The 21,863-nt window shown below is 52.6% G+C and overlaps 1 protein-coding gene across 1 annotated transcript; it reads right to left on the bottom strand.

The window, feature by feature from the left end:
- Positions 1-10,475: 10,475 nt before the first annotated feature.
- Positions 10,476-20,710, bottom strand: C2H13orf46 (chromosome 2 C13orf46 homolog). The gene is made up of 7 exons (XM_087813687.1): positions 20,521-20,710; positions 16,572-16,623; positions 15,338-15,950; positions 15,201-15,248; positions 14,059-14,106; positions 12,812-12,879; positions 10,476-10,542 (listed from the first exon to the last, which is right to left on the bottom strand). Exons 1-7 carry the CDS (start codon positions 20,708-20,710, stop codon positions 10,476-10,478), a joined length of 1,086 nt encoding a protein of 361 aa, XP_087669813.1.
- Between the last annotated feature and the right edge of the window lie 1,153 nt (positions 20,711-21,863).

The raw sequence follows: 21,863 nt of genomic DNA, 5'->3' as shown, positions 1-21,863 counted from the left end.
GCAGATTAAGACATTGCTACTTTATCGTTTTATAATCCTGGAGCTCAGAGGTCAGACATGGGTCTCACTGGGTTCCAGTCAGGGCACTGCATGGCTGGTTCCTTCTGGAGGCCCCAAGGGAGAGCTCGTGCCTCATCTTTCCCAGCATGGAGACGCACCCGTATTCCTTGGCTCATGACCCCATCCTTCATCTTCAAATCCAGCATCTACCCCTCCTGCCTCTGTTTTATAAGGACCCCTGTGTTTACAGTGGGCCCACCAAGATAATCTAGGACAATCTCTCATCTCAATATCCCCACTTAATCCCATCTGCACAGCCCTTCTTACCAGTAAGGTGACATATCTGCAGGTCCTGGGGATTCAGACATGAAGGTCTTGGGGTGAGGGCTGCCACCATGTGAATCAGTCTTCCGCACTTCCCACCTTAAACTTTATAGTTCAGGAAACACAAAATGCTCTCCTGCCTCCGAGTCTTAGCTCAGACATCCCCACTGCCCAGCATCCCTTCCAAATAGGCTTCACCTGGCTCACCCCATTCCCTTTGGAAATTCAGCTCCCATTATAGCTGGGAAGCATTTCTGAACCCAGGAGGGCTAAACCCCAGCCCTGTGATGCCCATGAGGGGTGACCTCCCAGAACTGGGAGGATGGGGTGCTCTCTCAGTACAGGGTTCAGAGGACATGCTGGGCTAGTGCCTCCACAGGCCCTGGGTGTGAAGCCTTGAGGCTGCCTCAGTTTCCTTAGCTGTGAAACAGGCACAAACACAAGTCCTATCCTCAACAAAGAGACAGTGATCAGGCCTTTACTGACTTTGTGACCTGGAGTCCTAGATTACCTTTTATGTGCTGTGTGTCCTGGGCCACTGTAGTGGCCTCTCTGTGGTCCAGGATGTCATCTGCAAAATAGACCTAATGATAATACTTATTCCAAAGTTTTAAATGAGGACCAAATGGATCATAGTCTGAAGAGCTTGTAAGTGTTAAACATGATTCATTATGAAAGAAATTAGCTCCGATCATAAAGAAACCAGGTATTGAGCAGGAGAGAATGAAAGGAAATGCAGATGCCGCTGTGAGCAATAACCTGTCAGAGTCTTCTGCTTGTGGATCTGAAGCACACAGTGAGGATGGGGCAGGGAAGGGAGGTCGAGCAGGCTCAGACATCCCAGGATGTGCCTGCCATGGCTGGTCTTGCCCATACTCCCCAAAACCACCTCAGGGGCTGAGCAGGAGCCACAGCATCAGAGGCTCTGCAACTTCCTGCAAGCCAGCACCTCCTGGCTGCAGTTATGACTATAAAAGGTCGTGAGGTGTGTGAGATGGGGAAGGGACGGTGTTAACCCAAGGAGGACTGAAGGAGCGAGAGGGAGCAGAGAGGGAGGGAGAGAAAGGGGAGGGAAACTTGCCAGTCCAGGACCAGCAGAGCTGTTACCATGGAGACAAAATGCAGAGCTAGCAGCCAGGGCCCAATCCATCCCCTCCAGCTTGCACCTCACAGAGTGACCTTGAGAACCCTCCGCATGCTGGGCTTGCTGGTGTCTGAGAAGTTTGCCTACCTCTTCCTTCCTCCCACCTTCCAGCTGCAGTGCCTCAAACCTTCCCTCAGGCCTCAGCGTGGGCCCTGCCCCAGGCACCTGGGGCACTCGAGGTCTCCCCCACCCAGATGGGCAGCTGCATGGGGCCCCCTGGCCTGGTGGACTCCCAGCAGCTCCCGAGGGTGAGAAGTCTACCCTTGGCTTTAACTACCTTATCGATTTTCCGTTTAGAGTATTCTTTGGGCATTTTCTCTTCAGATTTTGATCTCCTCTTTGAGCTTTCCCTTTTGAATGGGTTCCAGGTCCTTGGAGAAGTGGTGGATTCACCACTCCACCAGGCAGGGAACAAGATGGGCCTGGAACATCCTGTGGGGCCAGAAAGCCAGGAAATGCTTCAAAATTTAATGAATTAAGAAAGTTAAGAGCTTTCGAAGGACACTGGGCACAGCCTGAAGCACTGCCAATGGCCACAAATGGGACCGTGTGCTCAGCAAAATATGTGATGTTGGCTCTGGATTCTAACCTGAGAATAATATATACATACATGAGTCCGTGCCGAGGTAAACCAATGACTAGATAAGCCCCTGGAAACAATGGTCAGAGTTCTGTGCTTGGAGGGGGTTATGTGAAAAACCCTGTCACTTAGTGCTATGGACGACTTTCACTCCACAGCTCTGGGCAAGTGGAGGCAGGACTGCTTGTGGGGCTGGAGCTGGTGATCCTCGAGCACCCACCAGGGCTTAAATGTGGGCTCCTTCCTGGGTCAGTCGGTGCTGCAGCCACAAGGGGACCCGACAATCTCAGAACCCCACCCAGATAGGACCCGGGCTTCTGCTGCCCTAGGTAGCTGCCTCCATCCAAGGAAGGAGGTCTGGTGGTGACAATTTTATTCCTGCTACCTGTATTCAGCAAGTGTCCAGCAGGTGGCTCTTCGGGAAACAGGGAGCTCAGTGTCTGATAGGCCTATATATTCACCGAATATGATGTAGTAAGGGTGAGTAGGGGCTTAGACAGATTCGAGGAGTAGCTGACTTGGGGGTGGAGGGAGGTGGACTCCAGAAGTACTTGCTGAAGAGATCATTTTCCTGGCCCATGCACTAGCACACATGTTGGGCCAGAGGACATTCTGTGCTCCACCACTGGCTGCGGACCCTGGGGACCATGTCTGATTCTCAGCTTCCACCTGCAGGAGCCTGTAGAGGATGCTTTTGGCCGACACGAGCAGGTCCCTAGACACAGTCAAGCAGATGAGCAGGCATTGAGAGTGTAGAAACCCAGAGCCATAGCCACTTTAGTTACCACTAGTCAGCCACTCTTGTCACCTTAGGGTGATCCCAGGTCCCTCTCCTTCCCCAACAGACTGTCTCTCAGGTGTCAGCACTCGACCAAGCCATCTGCTTGGGGAGGGACAGTGGGGTACCCAGGAGCTGGGGGATGATGTGTGCTTTCCTGGCTACCTCCCTCCCCCCCCCCCCCCCCATAATTCTGGGCTGTCAGGGAGGACCACTGGTCCTGCCCTTTCCAAGGCCCATGTAAAGCCTTGCTTGGGATGCTGGAAGTCTCAGAGGGACAAACCAGCGATGGCGCAAGGCCCAGGCTGTCCTCACAACTTCTAGCTGTGGGACCTGAGGCCTCTCTCATCATGTCCAAGACTGGTGTAAAGTTTTGCAACATCTGCCCAAACACATCGGTAGCTTTAACACCACATAGCAATGTTAAGAACTGACCATTGCGAGGATCACACAGACACCACATTGCTGAGAGGACCCAGCCCTCCAAAGCTGGTGCCTGTCTTCAAGAATAATAACAACCTGCCCAGCTGGCATGGCTCAGTGATTGAGCATCAGCCTGTGATCCAGGAGATGGCTGTTCGATTCCCGGTCAGGGCACATGCCCGGGTTGCAGGCTCAATCCCCAGTCGGGGGCATGCTGGAGGCAGGAGATCAATGACTCTCTCATCATTGATGTTTCTATCTCTCTCTCTCCCCCTTCCTCTCTCTAAAATCAATAAAGATATATTTTATTTTTATTTTTTTAAATATGTCTTTATTGATTTCAGAGAGAGGAAAGAAGAGGGATAGAGAGATAGAAACATCAATGATGAGAGTCATTGATCGGCTGCAGCCCGCAACCCGGGCATGTGCCCTGACCGGAAATCGAACCCCGATCGCCTGGATCCTCGGTCGACGCTCAACCGCTGAGCCAAACCCGGCCGGGCTAAAATATATTTTTTTTTAAAAAAGGAATAGTAATAACCTGGGGAGGGGAGGCCTTGAAAGTGCCTGCTGCAAGGGAGGAGTCCAGTGATGGAAAGGAGCAAGAAAGAACCTTCTAGTTAATGTTTTTGGCATAAAAAATATTAAATACTTAGGGATAGATTCGATAGAAGGAGTGTGAGGCTTGCACACTGAGAGCTACAAAGCATTGCTGGCAGGAGTGATGGCCCTGAGGAGACTGAGGGACGCTGTGTGGTGTCATGAGTATGTCTGGTCTTTGTCCCAGTTCCTGGCACTGAGCTTCTCAAACTCCTGGTGTTTCCTGAGAGGAACATCTTTCGTTATTCATAAAAAGCCCCTTTCTGCAAACCCTGAGTTTATGCTAAAGAAGTGACCCCTGGAGGCCTCTAGCCAGGGAACCCACCTTGTGACCCCTGACCTCTGATCTTCTGGAGGTTGGGGGGGGGGGGAGTCAATCATCAATGCCGAGGATTGACTCCTAAATAAAAATTGTGGACAGTGAGGTTCACAGAGCTGCTGGGTTTGGGTGCTGGGAGGGTAGCACACCCAGGAGGGCACGGGAGCTTTGCTCTGCAGTTGGCCAGCAGAGCACGGGTGCCCTGGGGACCCCGCTGCAGGTAGCCTCAGCAGCGAGGACAGCTTCCTCTGGCTGAGCCCTTAACCTGTGGAGGCTGCGCTGACTCCTCCGGGCAGTTAGTGTTAGGGTGGGATTGCTGGGCACCCAGATGGTATCGAAGAATCGAGAAGTGATGTTGGAAATGCCTTCATTTGGTTCCCACATGAATGACAGCGGTTGGGTGAGAAAAGGAGATCTTGGGAAAGGAAAGGGTCGTTCCATTCTGACCTGTGGAGTCCCTGGGGCCCAGTCCTTCACGAGAGGACAGACGAGAGCGAGGCGCTGAGGCAGGCACCGGCCTTCTCCCCAGGGTACCCCCTTCTCGGGAAGTGAGGTAACTGGTGCCGGCAGGCTTTGGGCCTGCTGAGGGTGTGATCCATCCTAATCCCCAAGTCACCTGAGGGCCCTGCTCATCCTGCATCCCCACCCAATCTGCTCCCCCCAACCCTCGCCCTCCCACCCCAGGTAACAGCCACCATGTCAGTGGCTTTACTTCCCCCTCCCCCTACACCCTCCCTAATTGCCCACTAACCAATCCTCGCTGGGGACGGGAGTGGGGCTGAGGCACCTCTGACTGGGGCACTGACAGGGTAGAAAGGGGGGTGCTTGGCAGCAGAAAGCTTAAGAGGCCCCAACACGATCACATGTCTCTGAGCTGAAGGTTGGTTTACATTTTACAAACAAAAGCAGCTGCTGGAACAGACATGTGGGCATCTAAGAAACCAGGGAAATCACATTTATTTCCCAATTATTTATTTAGAAAAACCATGCCAAACAGAGGCTGGAGCCCGATTGTAATAGAATAATCCAGGCGCCAAGGGGCAGGCCTTGCTGCTGGGAGGCTGTGTCCTGCAGCCCAGAATTGGATCACAGGGTGAGGAAAACAGAATATTATGAAATGTCACGACCCTGCGTGTAGGCAGAGGAGCCTCCTGTGCCCTCATTCCCTCCCCTGCCTCCCTGGGACTTCAGGGGTCAGCATTCCCAGGGCTGCCTTGGAAAGTAAACAGCCCTGGGACATCATGCAGATTTCCCCGGGTCAGTCCTCGGAGGCCCAAACAGGGGAGGCAGCCCCAGATCAAGCAGAGGAGCCAGGCGTTCTTGGCGGACAGATGGACACACGTGGTGTGTTCTGACTTGCCGCTGGGGTTTGTGGCCTGGCCTGCGGATGTTCCAAATGGCTCCTCCTCTGGGCATTGTGTGTAGCTGGCCTGAGCAAGCCTGTTCCTCCCTGGGCAATTCCCCAGGACAGATATCTGCAGAGTGGGGGGTCTTCCCAGCTAGAATTCTGCTCTCAGCCTACCCAGACTCTTGCCGTGTCAGCTGAAGAACCCCCTTCACAAGGTTGCACAGGCTGGTTTGGGGTTTGATGACATCAAGGCAAGAATACACCCCCCTCCCTCCCACAGGTGATCGTGGAAAGTCCCCCACACGCAGGCGCTGCTGGCATCCTGCAGCAGGAGGACCGCAGGGCTGTCTCCTAGAGACAAAATCTTGTCTCCTGACAGACGGACAGCAGTGAAGTTGCTTCATAGTAAATAAGATGGCCACCTGACAGCGTCCAGGGGGCGGTCTTCAGTGGGGTTTCCTGTGGCTGGAATGTGAGGGACAGGCAGCAAGCATCCTGTAGAACAGAATGGCTCCCGCGAGGAGGGGCAGAGGTGAGCCTGGCATGTGCTGAGATGAGCCAGGAAGGCAGGCAGGGCCTTCAGCACCCAGGGGCCTGGGTGTCACTCACATACAGTGCACTTGGCCTGAGGAATGATGGTTGATTTCCCAGAGGTCCACGTGGGTGGCTTCAGGACAGAGGGAGCAGTGAAGATGGAGAAAGGGGGTGTCGGGTGTTTTTGATGGACTGCACATGGCAACAGTCACAAATGCGCCTGCCTAGGTCAGGTCCCCACTGACAAGGATGGGGGGACTGGAGGCCCCCAAGAGTGTGTGGCCCAGCTAGGTAGGAGGCCTTTCTATGTGGGCCAGAATAAGGACTGTGACCAGGCACCCTCGGTACCTGCACTCTCTGCCTCTGTGCACCTTAGTTTTCTCATCTGTTGAATGGGATCATCCATTCCCTGCCTATGTCTCAAGGCTTTTTTAGAATGGAACCCACCTACATACTGTTCCTCCACAGGGTGCCATGTCCCAGCTCCTGAGGAGGGCCCTGATCTGCACAGTGAGGCTTGTCAGGACTGAAATAACTTTGTCCTTAGACCAGCACACCCTGACCAGGTCCTGGGCCCCGCTGAGTCCTGCATGACCCAAAAGGATTTGACAGGTGGCAAATGTCCTGCTTTGCGTACATCACACTTTCCTGAAAAACCTGTTGCAAGTCAATGCAGTTAGAGGGGAGATGCTGGGTACACCTAGCCAGTCCTAATTAGAGTTCCTACAGCCCAGCCCACATAATCTGTCCTGTTGACTTTTAAATACTGGAGAAATCAGTACCTGGAAGACCTCCCCAATCTAGCACAAGGGTCTCCCTCTGCTCTTGCCCCTGGGTGGCCCTCCTCCCTTATCCCTTGCCCCAGAGCACAGGGGTGGAATTCTCAGGCAGGCTGCATCCAGGAAAGGGACAATGGGTCTCAGAGGGCAGGGAGAGAAAAATCAAGTCACAAGAGTGCCTTCCTTACCACCCAGGCCTGGGCTGGTCCCAGACACCCTCAGTTTGAGCTGCTATTGGAGGTCTACCAGCCCTGGCCTCAGCAACCCCAGAATGGAATCCATCTTCATGCACTGACCAGGCCATCCTTACTCAGCTCCTGCCTTCCTCCAAGGCAGGCTCTCCATGCCCTGACATCACTGGGGGCCAGGACCATCAGTGACACCAGGGCACACAGGCGCCTTAGGATGTCAGCAGTTTTAGAGTTTTGCTTTTTGTCTTGTGGAGTGAAATCTCTCAGGTCATGGTAGGAAGGACCTATTTGGAGGGTGAGTTTCCACACAAGCCAAAGCTTCATCCAATCTCTGGAGGCACCCAGAACTCTCTAGATAGAAATGCCAGGGAGATCTGTCTGTTCTATAGAGTTTGTTGGGTCACGGGCCACAAGGTCATGGTGCAGGGAGAGCCAGCTTTCAGGGTACTTCACCTCTGGGCTGCAAGTATAAGTTCTGAACCTGGAATAGGAGGGGGGGCTGGGGAGCCTGGGGCACGCAAGGCCTGGGTCAAGTCCCCCAGCCCTGCCCACCAACTGATGGCCAACAACAGATTTACATTCTAGCCTCTCCTTTAGTGAATAACTAGATGAGAGTTAAAATTCTCTAAGAGAAATGAAGCATCACACTGCTGCCCCCTCTTGGTTAAAGATTTCAGATGGCGCCGACTTCCAGGCTGAGAGAGGCCGTGAGGTTGCTGCACTGAACCCCCCACCAGGGGGAGCAGCGGGGCAAGCGCTGCAGCCCCTCCCCGCAGGGTTTCCAGAAAGGGGAGGGCTCGCTGCAGGAGACGCATCCCCTTTAGATCGCTTACTTTGGAAGCGGCAGGAAAAGACTGGAAAGAAGCAGCAGTAACAGCAACAGCATGTGTAGGTTGCCGCTCTGGGACAGCCACCTCTGGAGGCAGTGGCCAGTGGGGGTGGCCTGTTAGTGACCAGCGTACTCTAGAGCCCCTCACACCTTTCCCTCAACACTCAGAAGGCCTGCCTACCAGCTATGCCCCCCACTTCCTCGGCAAAAAATAGGCATAATAACAGAGCCAGTCTTAGTGGGTTGTTGTAGAATTAATGACAAAACTGCTCTGTTTGCCGTTGTTGGCACAGTTGTCATGGTCGCTGGTATCTCTTTCTTTCTACGAGGCCCCTACATCACCTGGGCCCCCTGTGCGACATTTCCTCTTTCTTTCTTTCTTTTTATTGTTGACACTGTTAAAAATGTCCCCCATCCCCCGGCCTTTGCCCCCTCCGCCCAGCCTCCGCCCACCGTGCAACATTTTCACATCACAGCGATCTGCGTGCAGTTGAGGAGGTGAGGTGCGCCATGCCCTGGGGCTGGTGCAGCCGCCAAATGTCACTTTTCAAAGTGATGTAGTTTGTTTTAGGGAACTACGTGTAGATAAATTAAAATGCACTGGGTGTCCATTATCTGTCTTTCCCACTGGAGTGGAAGCTTGGAGAGGTCAGGCATCTGTTTCCATCACCACTGTGTCCCCAGCGTTTAGAAAAGTTCCTGGTACGTGATAGTAGTTCAGTAAACATTCACGGGTGACTATGGGAAATATGCTTGTGACATAATAAAAATTTGTTTTAAAAAACCACGGTACAATATGTTGTCAATTTTGTAAAAAAGCTACATTTATCTATCTCTATATATAGCTCTGTGTGTGTCTAGAGAGAGAGAGGGAAAACACTTCAGAGAAATTACGAAAATTCTAACTGGTAAACTGAAGGTAATGAGATGACAAGCTACATACTTTTTATTTCCCACACTATCTACAATGAAATGGATATTGGATTTGGGGGAGAAGAACATTGGAAAGGGTAAGATGGAGGCATTGCCATGGGGTGTGTTGGGGCCTAGTAAGGGACACACACCCAGGTGTACCCGGTGCTGCTCCATCAGGGGTGTCAGGGCTGGAAGAGGCTGAGGGTTGCCCAGGGCCTGCTCTGTCCCCGCCCAGGGAGAGTTTTGTTGTCCTCCCTCATTTACTGGTGTCTGAGTAGGTAGGGGACCTGCAGGGACCGAGGAGGGACAGGCCTGGGTCTACAGGGAGCCACATCCGGGACCACTAGTCAAGCCTGTTCGTGACAGAAAATGCCACTGATGAGCCTGTATCAGTGCCCCCCATAAGCTGAGTCAGTGGGGGACCCCAAAGAGGGGGAAGTCCAGGAGAAAGATTTACAAGCAGCCTGGACAACGTGGCTTCACGCTTCCCTAAATTTAAGTGACCATCTCATTGCCGGCGGGCCTCGTTGGTGCAGGAGGTGTTTTATTCTGCCCTTACCCACCGCCTGGGCCACTCTGCATTTAAATTTAGGGAGAGGTGAAGCCACATTGTCCAAGCTGCCTGTCATGAACAGGTTTGACCATGTGTGTGCTGTGAGTGTGCCTGTGCATATATGTACTCACGTTTGCATGTGAGTAAACAAGTGTGCGTGCTGGGTATGGACTGGTGGGATGTGTCTTACAGGAGGAGGCTGGGCCCACAATTCTCAGTCTTAAGCTGAATCACATGGAATTGCACATATTCACCCACTTGACCTGTGGCTCTTGGCTGAGATGCAGCTGGGTGAACAAAGGAACTCCAAAGCCCCTGGTCAAGTCTCCTTTGTGGGGCCCTCTGCTCCTTCCCCTCGCATCCCCTGCAAGCAGCATCTCCCTGAGCCTTGATTTCCTCTGCGTGGCCTTCCTGGCTCCCAATAAGGGCTGTGAGAGATGTGATACTGAGCCTCTTGCACCCACCTGCAAGAATGTTTCTCTCCCGGCAAAGCTCAGCCTCCCAGGACCACCGGGAACAATGCCCAAGCCACTTCTGGGCTCCTCAAGTCGTCTCTCATTAGGGCAGGACCCCCAGATGATCTGGGACCAACTTTGTGAGTCATCACGGATAGCAGAGCCCACTCCAAGCCTGTGGGGGTCTGACTCTGCTTAGGGTTTCCTGGGATCTGAAGGGTCATGTACGTATGTCCTGGGAACACATGCAGTCTGTCCCTGAGCCCAGTCATGCAACCTGTCCCTGAGCTTGCCTCCCTTCCCCCATTTACATTTCATGGGACAAGATGCATGGGAGGAAGGACTGGGAATCTGACAAGAGCAGCAGAAGAGGGAGAGCATCTTTGTTCACTCTTTATTGTGTCTTTTTAAAAGATGGCATCGTGGCTCACCCAGTGGGTCAGTGATTCACACACGGGTCATCGGTGCCCTTAAAAGAGGTTCGAGTGGCATTTTTCAGGGTTGCTTGTCTGTGTCCCTCTGCATCTCCTGGCTGAGCCCAGGAGACAGAAGTAGAGACCTTCGATTACTGGCCAGAAAGAAGGAGTGGATCTTGAGGGGGACACAGGAAGCTGGGGGAAGGTTAGGCAGGCAACCTAGTCCCCTCTATTTTACTTCCTGACCCCCCAGGCTCCCCCTGCTCACCCTGGCCTGTCACCGGCTGCTACACACTCTCCTTCACCTTCTTTCTGGTGGAGTATGGAATGCAGCACACCCAGCTGGTCTTGGTCCTGGAGGCAGAGAGGAGGGGAGGGGGTGAGAGAGCAGCAGGCCAGAGGGTCACAGACGCCTGGAGTGTGGAGCCCAGGCCCCATGCAGCACCCCTTCAACACCAAATGCATCGCACAGGGTCTCCACTCCAACCTCTGCTGCACTCCGCTACTCAAGTCCCGGGAGCCAAGGCTTTGCCTCTGTAGCTTCAGGGCCCTGTCCACAAAACTGGATTCCAGCGCAGAGCCGGGCTTGCCTTCCCACCAGGTGCCCAAGGTTTCCCAGCCCACTGCCATGGCTTTTGTCCTCTGTCCTGACAGGCCCGAGCCAGAAGGGACCCTTGGACATGAGAGACCGTAAGGACTAGCTGAGCCAGGTGTCGCAGGTGATGGTCCCACATCCAGCCCAGCATGTTTCCAGAGCATCTCAACCTGTGCTCGTCTTCCTGTGGGGTGGCGGCTGGTGTTTCTACTTCCAACCAAGGCTGCCTCGGGGATGAAACGGCGGCCCCTTTCCCTTGGCAGGAACCACCGTGGCTCGGTGCCAATACATCCCACAGGGCTGCTAATGGGCTCCTGGCACGTGAATACCTGAACCCACCTCTGAGCAGGTGGAGGGAGAGGGCTGGACAGAGAAGCCTGAGCTTGCAGGTGAGCTGGGCAGCAGAACAAACAGGTGACTCCACCCAGCAAGTATCCAGGCCTAGCCCTCCAGGTTGGGTCCACTGCAGGCTCCCTTCCCAGTGGTCCAGAGGCCTCCAGTGCCCAAGGCTTGGTTTTTGAGTGCTGGCCTGTCTCACAGGTTCTCTGGGCAGCTGAGTCCTGGGGGTGATGGGCTGAGATCAAGAGACCAGGAAGGTGAACCTGGGATTTGTGGCCTTTGGGGCAGAAAATGAAGCCGCCAGTGTGGCTGAATCCATCACCATGTCCATTAAGAAACAAAGAGACAAAGAAAGGTCTTCTTAGGAAAAGACTATTATTTTAAGCCTAGATTTGAGAGCGTGACAGGGCCATCCTGATATCTCTCACATCGTAAAAGCCGGTGTGACCAACTGGGTAAGTCGAAATTAGAAGAGAGATGGAGCTTCTGAGTGAAGATGAAATAAAACTTCCTCATGAAAACTCTCTCTTCCAATACATACAAAAGCAGAAAGTAGCAATAATAACACGGTCAAATAAACGAAGGGCTGTAATGCTATAAATACTCAGAACCGGTGATCCAGAAAAACGGTGCCCACAGAAGGCCCCATTTTCACCAGCGCCCCATCTGTGGGTCCCCTAATCCAGCCTTTCTTCCGAATCTACATTCACAACCATGTGCCTGTGTGGGCCTCACTTTCCAAGAGGTGGGACTTGGGTGAGCTCCAACTTTTCTTCTTTGTCGCGCTATTCCACCTTATTTAGGTTATTTAAAATAACCTGGTATCAGTTTTACAAAGCAAATAGAGAACTTTTTCTTTTTAAAAAATGTGCAAACAACTAAACCAAGATATAAAATAGTTGTTAATTTTGAGTGGTGAGAAGTCTAATAAATTGCTATTTTCTTCCTTGTGTTTCTCTGTATTGTTTAAAATAAAATAGATCTTATGATCCAGGAGAATGAGGTTCAATTCCCGGTCATGGCACATGCCCTGGTTGCAGGCTCGAGCCCCAGTAGGGGGTGTGCAGGAGGCAATGATCAATGATTACCTCTTATCATTGATGTTTCTGTCTCTCTCCCTCTCCCTTCCTCTCTCTGAAATCAATAAAAAGACATAGTAAAAAAAAAAAAAAAAGCCTATTAAAAAAAAAGTAAAATAAAATATGTCCATGGGCCCTTGGGTGGCATAGAAGTAAGTACATCACCTTCTTCCAGCACCTTTTATGGCCTCAGGAAGTGGTGGGGCTTTGATGGCCCTACACAATCTTTACCCCAATAGGGTATAGGTGTCCAGGACACATGTGAGGGGTCCTTTCACTGCCTGCAGGACCAAGGTGTGTGACCTTTGCAGCCAAATTCCCAAACTAAGAAGCTGGACCCATGAGGCAACACCCCACTCTCACCATCTCTCCTTCCCTTCTTTTCCTTCCCCATATTCTGGCCATTTTGTTGCTTGATGGGATGGGGAGAGTCTGGCTATGGAGTGAGGTGGAACTCAAAGCAAAGGTTGTGCCAGATCCCTTAGGTGGTTAAATGCCCCGTAGCCTGCCTCTCAGCCCTTCCAGCTTTGGTAAATGCTTAGGTCTACCACCAGAAATCATGGTAGAGGAAAAGTCTCCCCACCGCCCAGAGCATGAACCCATTACTCACTCGTCTTCTGACAAATCCCCCATGTCCATCTGGGGCCGCTTCTCTTCTCTCATGGCACATGTGACCACCTGTGGGAAGTGGCAGAAGCACTTTAGGGGATGGGGTAGGGGAGGAAGTCAACCACAGGCACCAGGCTGGACATGCTGGATCACATGGGGGCATGAAGACTACACTGGCCCTGAGCATCCTCCCACAAGACTGGGCACCATCAAGTGGAAATTTCTAATTAAGAAACCCTGACAAAGGAACTGTGCCCTGGATATGGGCCACCATGACCTCTGGAGTGTAGGTCAGGAGAGGTGGGCCCTTAGTTCCAACTTTGCCACAGGCTGACCCTCCTTGAGTCCTCAGAACCTGTGGTGCCCCCATGATAGCCTTGTCAGGAGTTAATAAGCAGCTCTCTTCACTGTAGAGCATGCACTGAGGGCAAAGAGATAAAAGGTGAAATCTGGAAAAAAATAACCCCAAGGCAGATGTTTAAATTTGCCGAGAAAAAAAACTTCTAAAAAGATAACTGCTCACTACAGTAGAAAAATGGAAAAAGACAACCCCGAGAGGCCATTGGGTCAATCACTTCTTTTTACAGAAAATGATGATGATGATGTGACAATGATGATGATGATGATGATAGTGTTGATGTGATGATGGCGATGGTAGCGATGATGACAGTGATAATGGTAATGGTGGTGATGATATGATCATGGTGGTGGTGGAGATGATGATACTTAATACTGAAGCTTTCTGGGTACCAGACACTGTTTGAGGGCTTTAAAGAACAACCCTGGGGTATGGGCACTACTAAGATTCCCATTTTATATATGAGACAGCAGAGGCACAGAGAGGTATGGTGACTTGTTTGAGCATTTACTGGCAGAGCTGGATGTGGGGGCCAGGTCTCTTAATTTTTAAGCCTATGCCCGTTCTAACACCCCAGCATGATCTCACAAGAGGTTCTCTGGGTCCATGAGCAACCCAAGGGTTGATCCAGGCCCTAGCGTCTCTGATGGTGTCGGAATGCCTGCGAGTTAGAGTGACGGGGGATGAGAAAGAGGAGAGGGCGCCCTCTTGCCCCACAGGCCAGTGCTTAACACCCCGGAGCTTTCTTGATGCTGCTGTCTCTGTCTTTGCCTCAGCCTCTAACACACACGTACATGGGGCCAGTTCCCTGGGAAAGCCTTGCAGTCCCTGAGCACAGGCATAGCCTATCCTGGTGGGTGGTTTGGCTTTGTTGTGGGAAGGTTTTTTACCTCCTCAGCATGGTCTCCCAGATCAATCTCCACAAACATAGATGGTTTCTGTGGATGAAAACCAAAGAGACATGGATGACGGGTTTGGGTGAGCTAGAGAGGTGAGTAGACTTCTTGGGATCCTGTGAGGTAGAGTGGGCTCCTGATCCTGGGGTCTGAGCAATTACCACTGGGACCACCAGACACTGGCAACGCTCAGTGGGGGCTCCTGAGAAGTTGGGCAGAGCTGTTGGCAGTGCGGGTGGCAAGGTGTCTATGGGCCACCTTTGGAAGAAGAGGGAGAGGGAGGAATATGCCCTTCCCACTTCTCCCTGCTCACCTCCCATCAAGTCCCTGAGACCCCAGAGAGTTTCTTCTACCTTTACCCTCTGAGAACCAAGGCCTCTGGGGGACAGGCAATGTCCAGATCTGGGGCAGCTCCTCCAAGCCCACCCTGGACATGCTCAATTGGGAAGCATCTTTAACTCTGCCTCCATAAACTTACCTGGGACCCCACTTTACCAGGTTGTAAAGACTTGCACTAAGATGTGAAAAGCCCAGGCAACTCAGGCGTTGCTGCCCCAAGGTCTCCAATTGGGCACCTTGGCTCAGTCCAGAATGTGTTTCCAATGGTAGCACTTTAATCAGCACCAAGAGAAGTATTTGGGGTGGGTGAAGGACTCCCCAGAACCCCTTGAATCACACCAAGGACGATCTGTTGTAAATCCTGGTAAAACACATCCAGCTACCTCTCCATTCCTTACCACTTGGACTGAGAAGGAGAATGACAGGCACCTTCCCTCAGAAAGTGCCCTGTGCCAATTCCTACTATAGCACTGACATGTCTCTGGCCAATGCATCAGGGCCTGGGACACTGGGGTGTTTCCAAGGCCTGGAACTCTGGGGTGTTGCCTTCTGTCAGGGACCCACATGCCTTTAACAACTGTACTGTTCGGAATTAGGATGCCCCAGCATGAGGCCAAAAGCACAGAGTTTGGCCTGGAAGGCTCTTTGGGGGTCAGGGCAAGGCTTGGTCCAGCCTATACCATGGTCCTGCCAAGATGACTCAGGGCCACATGCCCACAGTGCACTCATGACTCAGGAGAACTATGCCTGATAAGCCTCTCCATCTGACTTCTGTCACCAAATTAAAAAGCTCTTGCCTCTTTTTCCAGAAGGTCTTCCAGCTTCATGGGCTTCAGCTCCTGTACCTGTGAAAAGACACCACAGAAGTAAATAAAGGCAGGACTCTGACCCAAGGGGACAGCAGTATATGAATGTTAAAGGACCAGGGCCTGACCTTGGCCTCCTGGATGCATCTCTCTGTGCCCTTATCATCTTCATGCTCCTCCTGGTCACTGGCCTCTGAGTAGCTCTTCACAACCTCTGGTTCCAACTTTACACTCTCATGGTCCAGCTTTCCACTCTCATGGTCCAGCTTTACACTTTCATGGTCCAGCTTCCCACTCTCATGGTCCAGCTTCCCACTCTCATGGTCCAGCTTCCCACTCTCATGGTCCAGCTTTCCCCTCTCATGGTCCAGCTTTCCACTCTCATGGTCCAGCTCTACATTCTCATGGTCCAGCTTTCCACTCTCATGGTCCAGCTTCCCACTCTCATGGTCCAGCTCTATACTCTCATGGTCCAGCTTCCCACTCTCATGGTCCAGCTTCCCACTCTCATGGTCCAGCTCTATACTCTCATGGTCCAGCTTCCCACTCTCATGGTCCAGCTCTATACTCTCATGGTCCAGCTTTCCACTCTCATGGTCCAGCTTCCCACTCTCATGGTCCAGCTCTACATTCTCATGGTCCAGCTTTCCACTCTCATGGTCCAGCTTTCCACTCTCATGGTCCAACTTTCCAAGGGCACCCTGATTCTTTTCTTGCTTGTCTTCCTCTAGGTTAACCTGACTGTAGAAGTGGAACCAAGGGTTTTAGAATAGGTGTTGTGGAGACACAACTTCAAGATGACACCTTTCTCCCTCCTGGGCATTGGGCAGCTCTGGGAGCAGATCCAGCCTGGACACATAGGCCCAGAGGGACCTGAATGTGCAGGGCCTGCCTCCATCCTGAGGGCAGGAGGGTGGGCGGGTGGACAAATCAGATCGGGGGGGGGGGGGCGATGTACAGAGGTACCAAGGATGAGGCAGTGCTGCCCAGGTTGTTCCTGTCCATTCTACTGCACATCCAGACCTTCCCCAGTGTGAGGGTCCAGGCAGGCCTAGTGGTCTGGGATGAATCACTGCCACTTTTCTAAGACAGGTGCCAGCTCCAAGACTCTGGGGCCATGGTGCAGCTGGAGGGGCTGCCTGGGGAAGTGGGTGTAGGGGAGGGGAGGGGCTTACAACTCTGAGAACCACCTTGGTTCATCCTGCCTCAGACCTTCTCATCTGAGCCTCTGGGGTCCTCTCAGGACACCCCTGGGCTCCTTCAGGGCCTCCAAGTCTTGACCCTGGTGTTGGCCCCACTTCCCACCCCTACCATCTCCTATGTCCCTAGAAAACCACCCCACTTGACAAGCAGTCTTCTTACCAGATGGTGTCTTCAGTGTTGCTTTTTAGGTCCTTTCCCTGGTCTTCAGATTCTGAGGAGGAAGGAGCAGAGTTTGTCAGAACACTTCCATCACATGGCCAGGGCCCCACAGCTCAGCCCTGAGAGGACAGATGGGGCTATCCCTCAGGGTGTTGGGTGCTGGGCTCTTGCTGCTTCGGGCACTGCGGTACTCATGACAGCTAGACTACTAATGACTATGACTAGAGCAAGCCTCAGTTTTTATCCTGACAGGTTGTCTCCCAATTCCCTGCCCCACAATATTCACTCTGCACAAGGCCCCACCCCACACACAGTCACTTCAGGATGTTTGTCCTCTCTAGGCAGAATTCGGATAAAGCAGAAGGTATTGCCTTTACAATAAATGTGCAAGACCCACGGGGACCCCTTGAAGTCTTCCTGGTCGCAGCACAGTAGCCTGGAAGCAGCAGAAGTGAAGCGCAGGGGTGGGGAACCCACTGGGCAGACCATTCCCCAGGGGTAGGGCAATGCAGCCCCAGGAGGTGGGACTTGAACCACACATGCCTCATCCAGGAAACTCCTCTCCTAGCTTGTTCCTCCTCTGAAGAGCATGTCCAGGGGGTTTGTGTGTCATTTTTCCAAGGAAAGTGCTGACTGCTGGCCAGCTAGTACAGATCTTTGTCCAGGTGTGAGAGAGAGCTGTGCACCCAGGAGTTCAGTACCCTACCTGACATCCAGGGAGCTGTTCTTCCAGCCTCAGCTCATGTAAGTAGCAACTGTCATGAAGTAATTACGGTAACACTACATTTTGGTGACTCTGGCAGGATCAGAGCAGGAGCCTCATGAACTGTTTTCACTGAGCGCAGACTTCTCATTTCCAGGAGCTTGTGGACCAGAAGAGCCTTCGTGGAGTTATCCAGGAGCAGGTTCCCTAAGGCCTCTTTTGGACCTGTGAGCCTCCAAGGGGACTCAGGTCACAACATTGAAGGCTCTGTTTCTGAGTGGTCACATCTGAGCCTGGAATGGATGAGATGGCCGGTTCCCTATAGTAGCTTCTCCTCCCCACAAGCAGCTTGGTTCACCTTTCCCCACCCAACACACACACACCAAGGGCCCCAGATGCAGGTGCAGCCTGGGGGAAATTCCAAAGCTTTAAGTAATACTTTTGATGGAAGGCCTGGCCAGGGCACCTCTGAGCAGCTCCTATCTTGGAGAATTTCCTTACAGAATTTGGTTGTTGGATCAGCTACTCCAGGCCTTCCATTCAGTGTTGTTTCAGCTCACAAGCTTCAGGGCTGAGACAATTGCCTGATAGAGGAGGTGATGGCCTGGTTCCCATAGGTGCCCTGTACCCTGCTCCTGCTTCTCTAGGGAGTCCGATCAGGCTGGTTCTTGCCTCCCCTCATGCTGTTCCTCCCCTGGAGCATCTCCCATGAGCCCTGTCATCTTCCAATGCCATCCTTCATAGGACCTGGGGGCCCTGCCCCGTGTTCAGCAACCTGCTCGGAGGGAGCTTTCCATCATGGCCAGGCCTTCCTGGTGCTCAGTACGTGTGGCCTTGGGCTGTGTCATTGGGGCATTTTCTTTGTCTCCAGCTGGTCTGAGTTCCCTGTGGGTAAGAACTAAGCCCTCTTCACCCTCTTTATCTGCAGCGCCCACACCAGCTTCGGGGACGCTTGCTGATCTGTGGCTGTGCTGTCCCCAGGAAGACACTGGCCACACTTGAGACAAAAAGCCCTGGAGACCAAGGACAGGGGTTTGAGGGAGGGGGTGGGACAACTGTGTCTTCAGAGAATATTTTAAAACTTGGTACAATAGTCCCCACTTACACAGAGTTTCAGTTCCAAGGTCAACTGTCCTCTGAAAATATTAAATGGAAAATGCCAGAAATAGACAATTGTTGTGTCACCTGAAAATCAGCCAGTTTTAAATTGTGTGCCATTCTGAGTAGCATGATGAAATCTCTTACTGTCCCTCTCCATCCTGTCCAGAATGTGACTTGTCCTTTTGTACAGGGTATCCACGCTGTGTCCGCTATCTGCCCGTTAGTCACTTGGAAGCCATCCTGGGTATCAGATCCACTGTTGTGGTATCGCAGTGCTTGTGTTTGATGAATTCTTATCTTACTTAATAACGGCCCCAAAGCACGAGAGTAGTGATGCTGGCAATTCAGATATGCCAAAGAGAAGCTGTAAAGTTTTTCTTTTAAGGGAAAAGGCGTGTGTGTGTGTGTGTGTGTGTGTGTGTGTGTGTAGGAAAAAAACATAGTATATATCGGGTTCAATACTATCCATGGTTTCAGGCATCCACTGGGGGTCTTGGAACGTATCTTCCATCGATAAAGGGAAACTATTGTAGGTCTCAAGACACCTCTCAGGCAGAAAAGGAGCAGCCCAGCCCCAACCTCAGAAAAGAGGACTGGAATGATTCAGAATCAACAGTTTTCAAGCTGGGATTTAAAAATTGACTTCTTTTGGAAAGTCTTCATCTGCCCACGAACCCATGTGCGCGCATGTGTGTGTGCATGTGCTTTGCGTGTGCCTGTTTTACAAGACAGGGGGCTGTCCCAGGCAGATCTTCAAATCCTGTTTCTTCCCATTATGTATCTGGTAAGAAAATAATCAGTAAAGAGAGAGACATGATTTTTCCTTCCCCCATGTTACGACATGGGCAAGGCCTGGAGCAGCCTTCCTGGTGGTGGCTGGCGAGGCCTCCTGCTCTGCACCCCCCGGCTCTCAAGCTCCAGGGGAAGCTGAGCCCCCCAGTACAGCCTGGGTGCCCTGGGACCGGTGTCGTGAGACAATGCACCCCACAGAAGCCTTCCTGCCATCCATCCCATGGCCGGTGTTGTTTGAGACATGCCCTCTGTGTCTACCAGTAATATTTCCTAAGCAGACTCAGGTCGATTTCTTCTTTTTAGGAACTTTGTTCTTCTTGAGCGAGCCTGAGAAAGTGTTTTCATGCTCAGAGCTTGAAGGGAGCCTGATAAAGTGTGGCCATGCTCAGATCTTGAAGGGAGCGGAGGTGGAGGAGCCACACAGCTGCTGCCGCCCTGCCAGTGGGACCAGCACCTCCTCTTTCTCCTGAAAGAACACATCTTTGGATTTTTACACTAGAGAAGAATAAATGCGTTTACACCCCTACCTCTTAAAATCACCCCTAGGGCTTGAACAGGCAAGCTGTCTATCCCTTTTACTGTTCCATGTCTGCAGCTGACTGGCAACCTCATAAAAGGCCACCTGCTGGCTTGAACCCCCCAGGAGGCCAGACTGCTAAGTGCCCCAGCAAACGACTATTAGTCACCACTGTCCTCCAGCTGACTCAGGGTCCCGTTGCTCTGGGGAAAGTGCCATGAGGTGCCTCGAGCTGGGAGGGCCCGTGCTATCATTCAAGGCTCAGGTCCACCTAAGGACTAGGGCGTTTCAGGACCCACCCCCACTTCCGTCACACCATGGCTTCGCTTGGCATGTTTAGAAACATCCTGGCATGGCAAACGCGGCCTAACATAAGGTATAAACCTACACGCTTTATAATTTAGAAGCCACATTAGTGCCAAGCATGACAGGCAGTACTTTCCCCCACAGGGTCATGGCCGACCCCCGGCCCTGGGAGGTGCTGTGGTTCCTTGATTCAGACCGAGGCGGGGCTCAGACCCACGCTATGAACCCGACACTTCCCGGGCTGGCTCCCGAGGCCATGGTGCTCTCCACAGGCCCGATGGCTTCGCAGGCCCACAGGGTTCCCAAGGTCCCGGTCGGTCCTCACCCCCTTCATCCTGCCCCCAGCAGAACTTCGCATTGGCCACCCATACGGGGTGCCCAGCCCTCAAACTGGCCTCCCCGGAGCCCCAGGCTGGTTGTGTCGCCTGAAAACCTCAGTGTGTAGCGCTCGCAACCTTGGCCTTCAGGGTGTTTGGCCAGGGCAGTGGGGGGCGGGGGTAGGCTGCTGGGCGCTGGGCTGTGGCCCCTACCTAGCTCCTTGCACAGTTTCTGGATGCAGTTCGGAGGGTCCCCCTTCTGGTGTAAACCGCCCATGCTCCTGCTCCTCTGGAATTCAACTGCCTCGCTGGTCCCCTTGAGGTGCCCGGCGGCCACCCCCGAAGGCGGAGCCACAGTGCCCGGCCGGTGCCTCCTGTGCCCAGTGGTGGCATCTTTCTCCATTCTCTACCCTCAGGGCTCGGGAAAGAAGAGGGACCCAGCTCTCGAGCACGGCCTCAGACGAGGGGCATGGCTTCCAACCTCTCCCAAGGTGAGCAGCCCAAGAGTGTGCCCAATAGGCTCCCGTTGCTAAGTGTCCCCTGTGACATCACCTATGTCAGAGGTCAGAGGTCATCCAGAGCAGTCCTGCACTCAGGCTGCTGGGCTCCCCTCCTTCCAGGCCTGACTGGCCTGTCCATCAGAGAAACAGAGGAAGAGGGGCCAGGCAGGCTGAGGGGACAAAGGTTGGCACAGACCAAACATGACCAAACAGATGAAGGACTTGGAAGTGGCAGTGGGTGCTGCGGGCACTTCGCTGACGGTGAGGTGGTCTTTCTCTGTTCCCTCCATAACGAAGGGATTCTCTGGGCTTCAGAAGGCAGGGCTGTCTGGGGACAGGCAGGTTTGAACTGCACTGACAAAAACCCATTTAAATCTGCATTTTCAGTCTGTATTAGTTTGCTGGCACTGTCGTAACAAATACCACAGCCTGGGTGGCTTCAACAGTTTCTTTCCGGATTTGGAGGCCTCTCTTCTTTGTATGTGCAAGGCTGTCTTCCTGTGTCCTCGCATGGTCATCCCTTTGTGCGTGTCTGTGTCCGAATCTCCTCTTCTTATTAGGACACCAGTCACACTGATGACTTCACGTGACCTTAGCTGCCTTTTTAAAGACCCGATCTCTAAATACAGTCAGTCTGTGGTACTGAGGTCCCCATGTCCCCCAGCGTAGCCACATGAGTTTTGGGGGACACAAGTCAGCCCATAACACAGCCTAAAGGAAAATTTCTGATATCCTACTTGAGCACAGTTTTTCCCCTCCAATTATCCAAGACTTTGGGAGACAAATCACAGTAGGTGCTTTTCCTGAGCAACTAACTGGCTGATTGCACTTGGAGAGTCATGAATACTCAGAATGAAGCAAAAGTGGCTCCCTATTCCACCTGCACTTCCATCCCCTCAAATTGCTTATAGCATCTTGGCTCACAGGAGCCTCAGGTTACTGAACCAAATGGCCAGTGCAGGGACAGACGGGGTGCCCACCTACTGAGATGTTCCTCAGAGGCACCTGCTCCAAGCCTAAAGGCTCTTGGAGAGTACAACCAATGAGAGTCACAAC

This window comes from Miniopterus natalensis, chromosome 2, assembly GCF_054644295.1.
Source record: "Miniopterus natalensis isolate mMinNat1 chromosome 2, mMinNat1.hap1, whole genome shotgun sequence".
In the NCBI taxonomy this organism is placed as follows: domain Eukaryota; kingdom Metazoa; phylum Chordata; class Mammalia; order Chiroptera; family Miniopteridae; genus Miniopterus; species Miniopterus natalensis.
This window is presented reverse-complemented; position numbering and strand designations above follow the sequence as displayed.

What these genes read in the sequence shown, in the direction of transcription:
- C2H13orf46 (XM_087813687.1), bottom strand. Translation starts at nt 20,710, where the DNA reads ATGGAGAAAGATGCCACCACTGGGCACAGGAGGCACCGGCCGGGCACT. An exon ending in AAGACCTTCTGGAAAAAGAG is followed by an intron (nt 14,107 to 15,200) that starts GCAAGAGCTTTT and finishes TTTCATCCACAG; the next exon opens with AAACCATCTATGTTTGTGGA. An exon ending in GGGGATTTGTCAGAAGACGA is followed by an intron (nt 10,543 to 12,811) that starts GTGAGTAATGGG and finishes CTCTGCCTCCAG; the next exon opens with GACCAAGACCAGCTGGGTGT.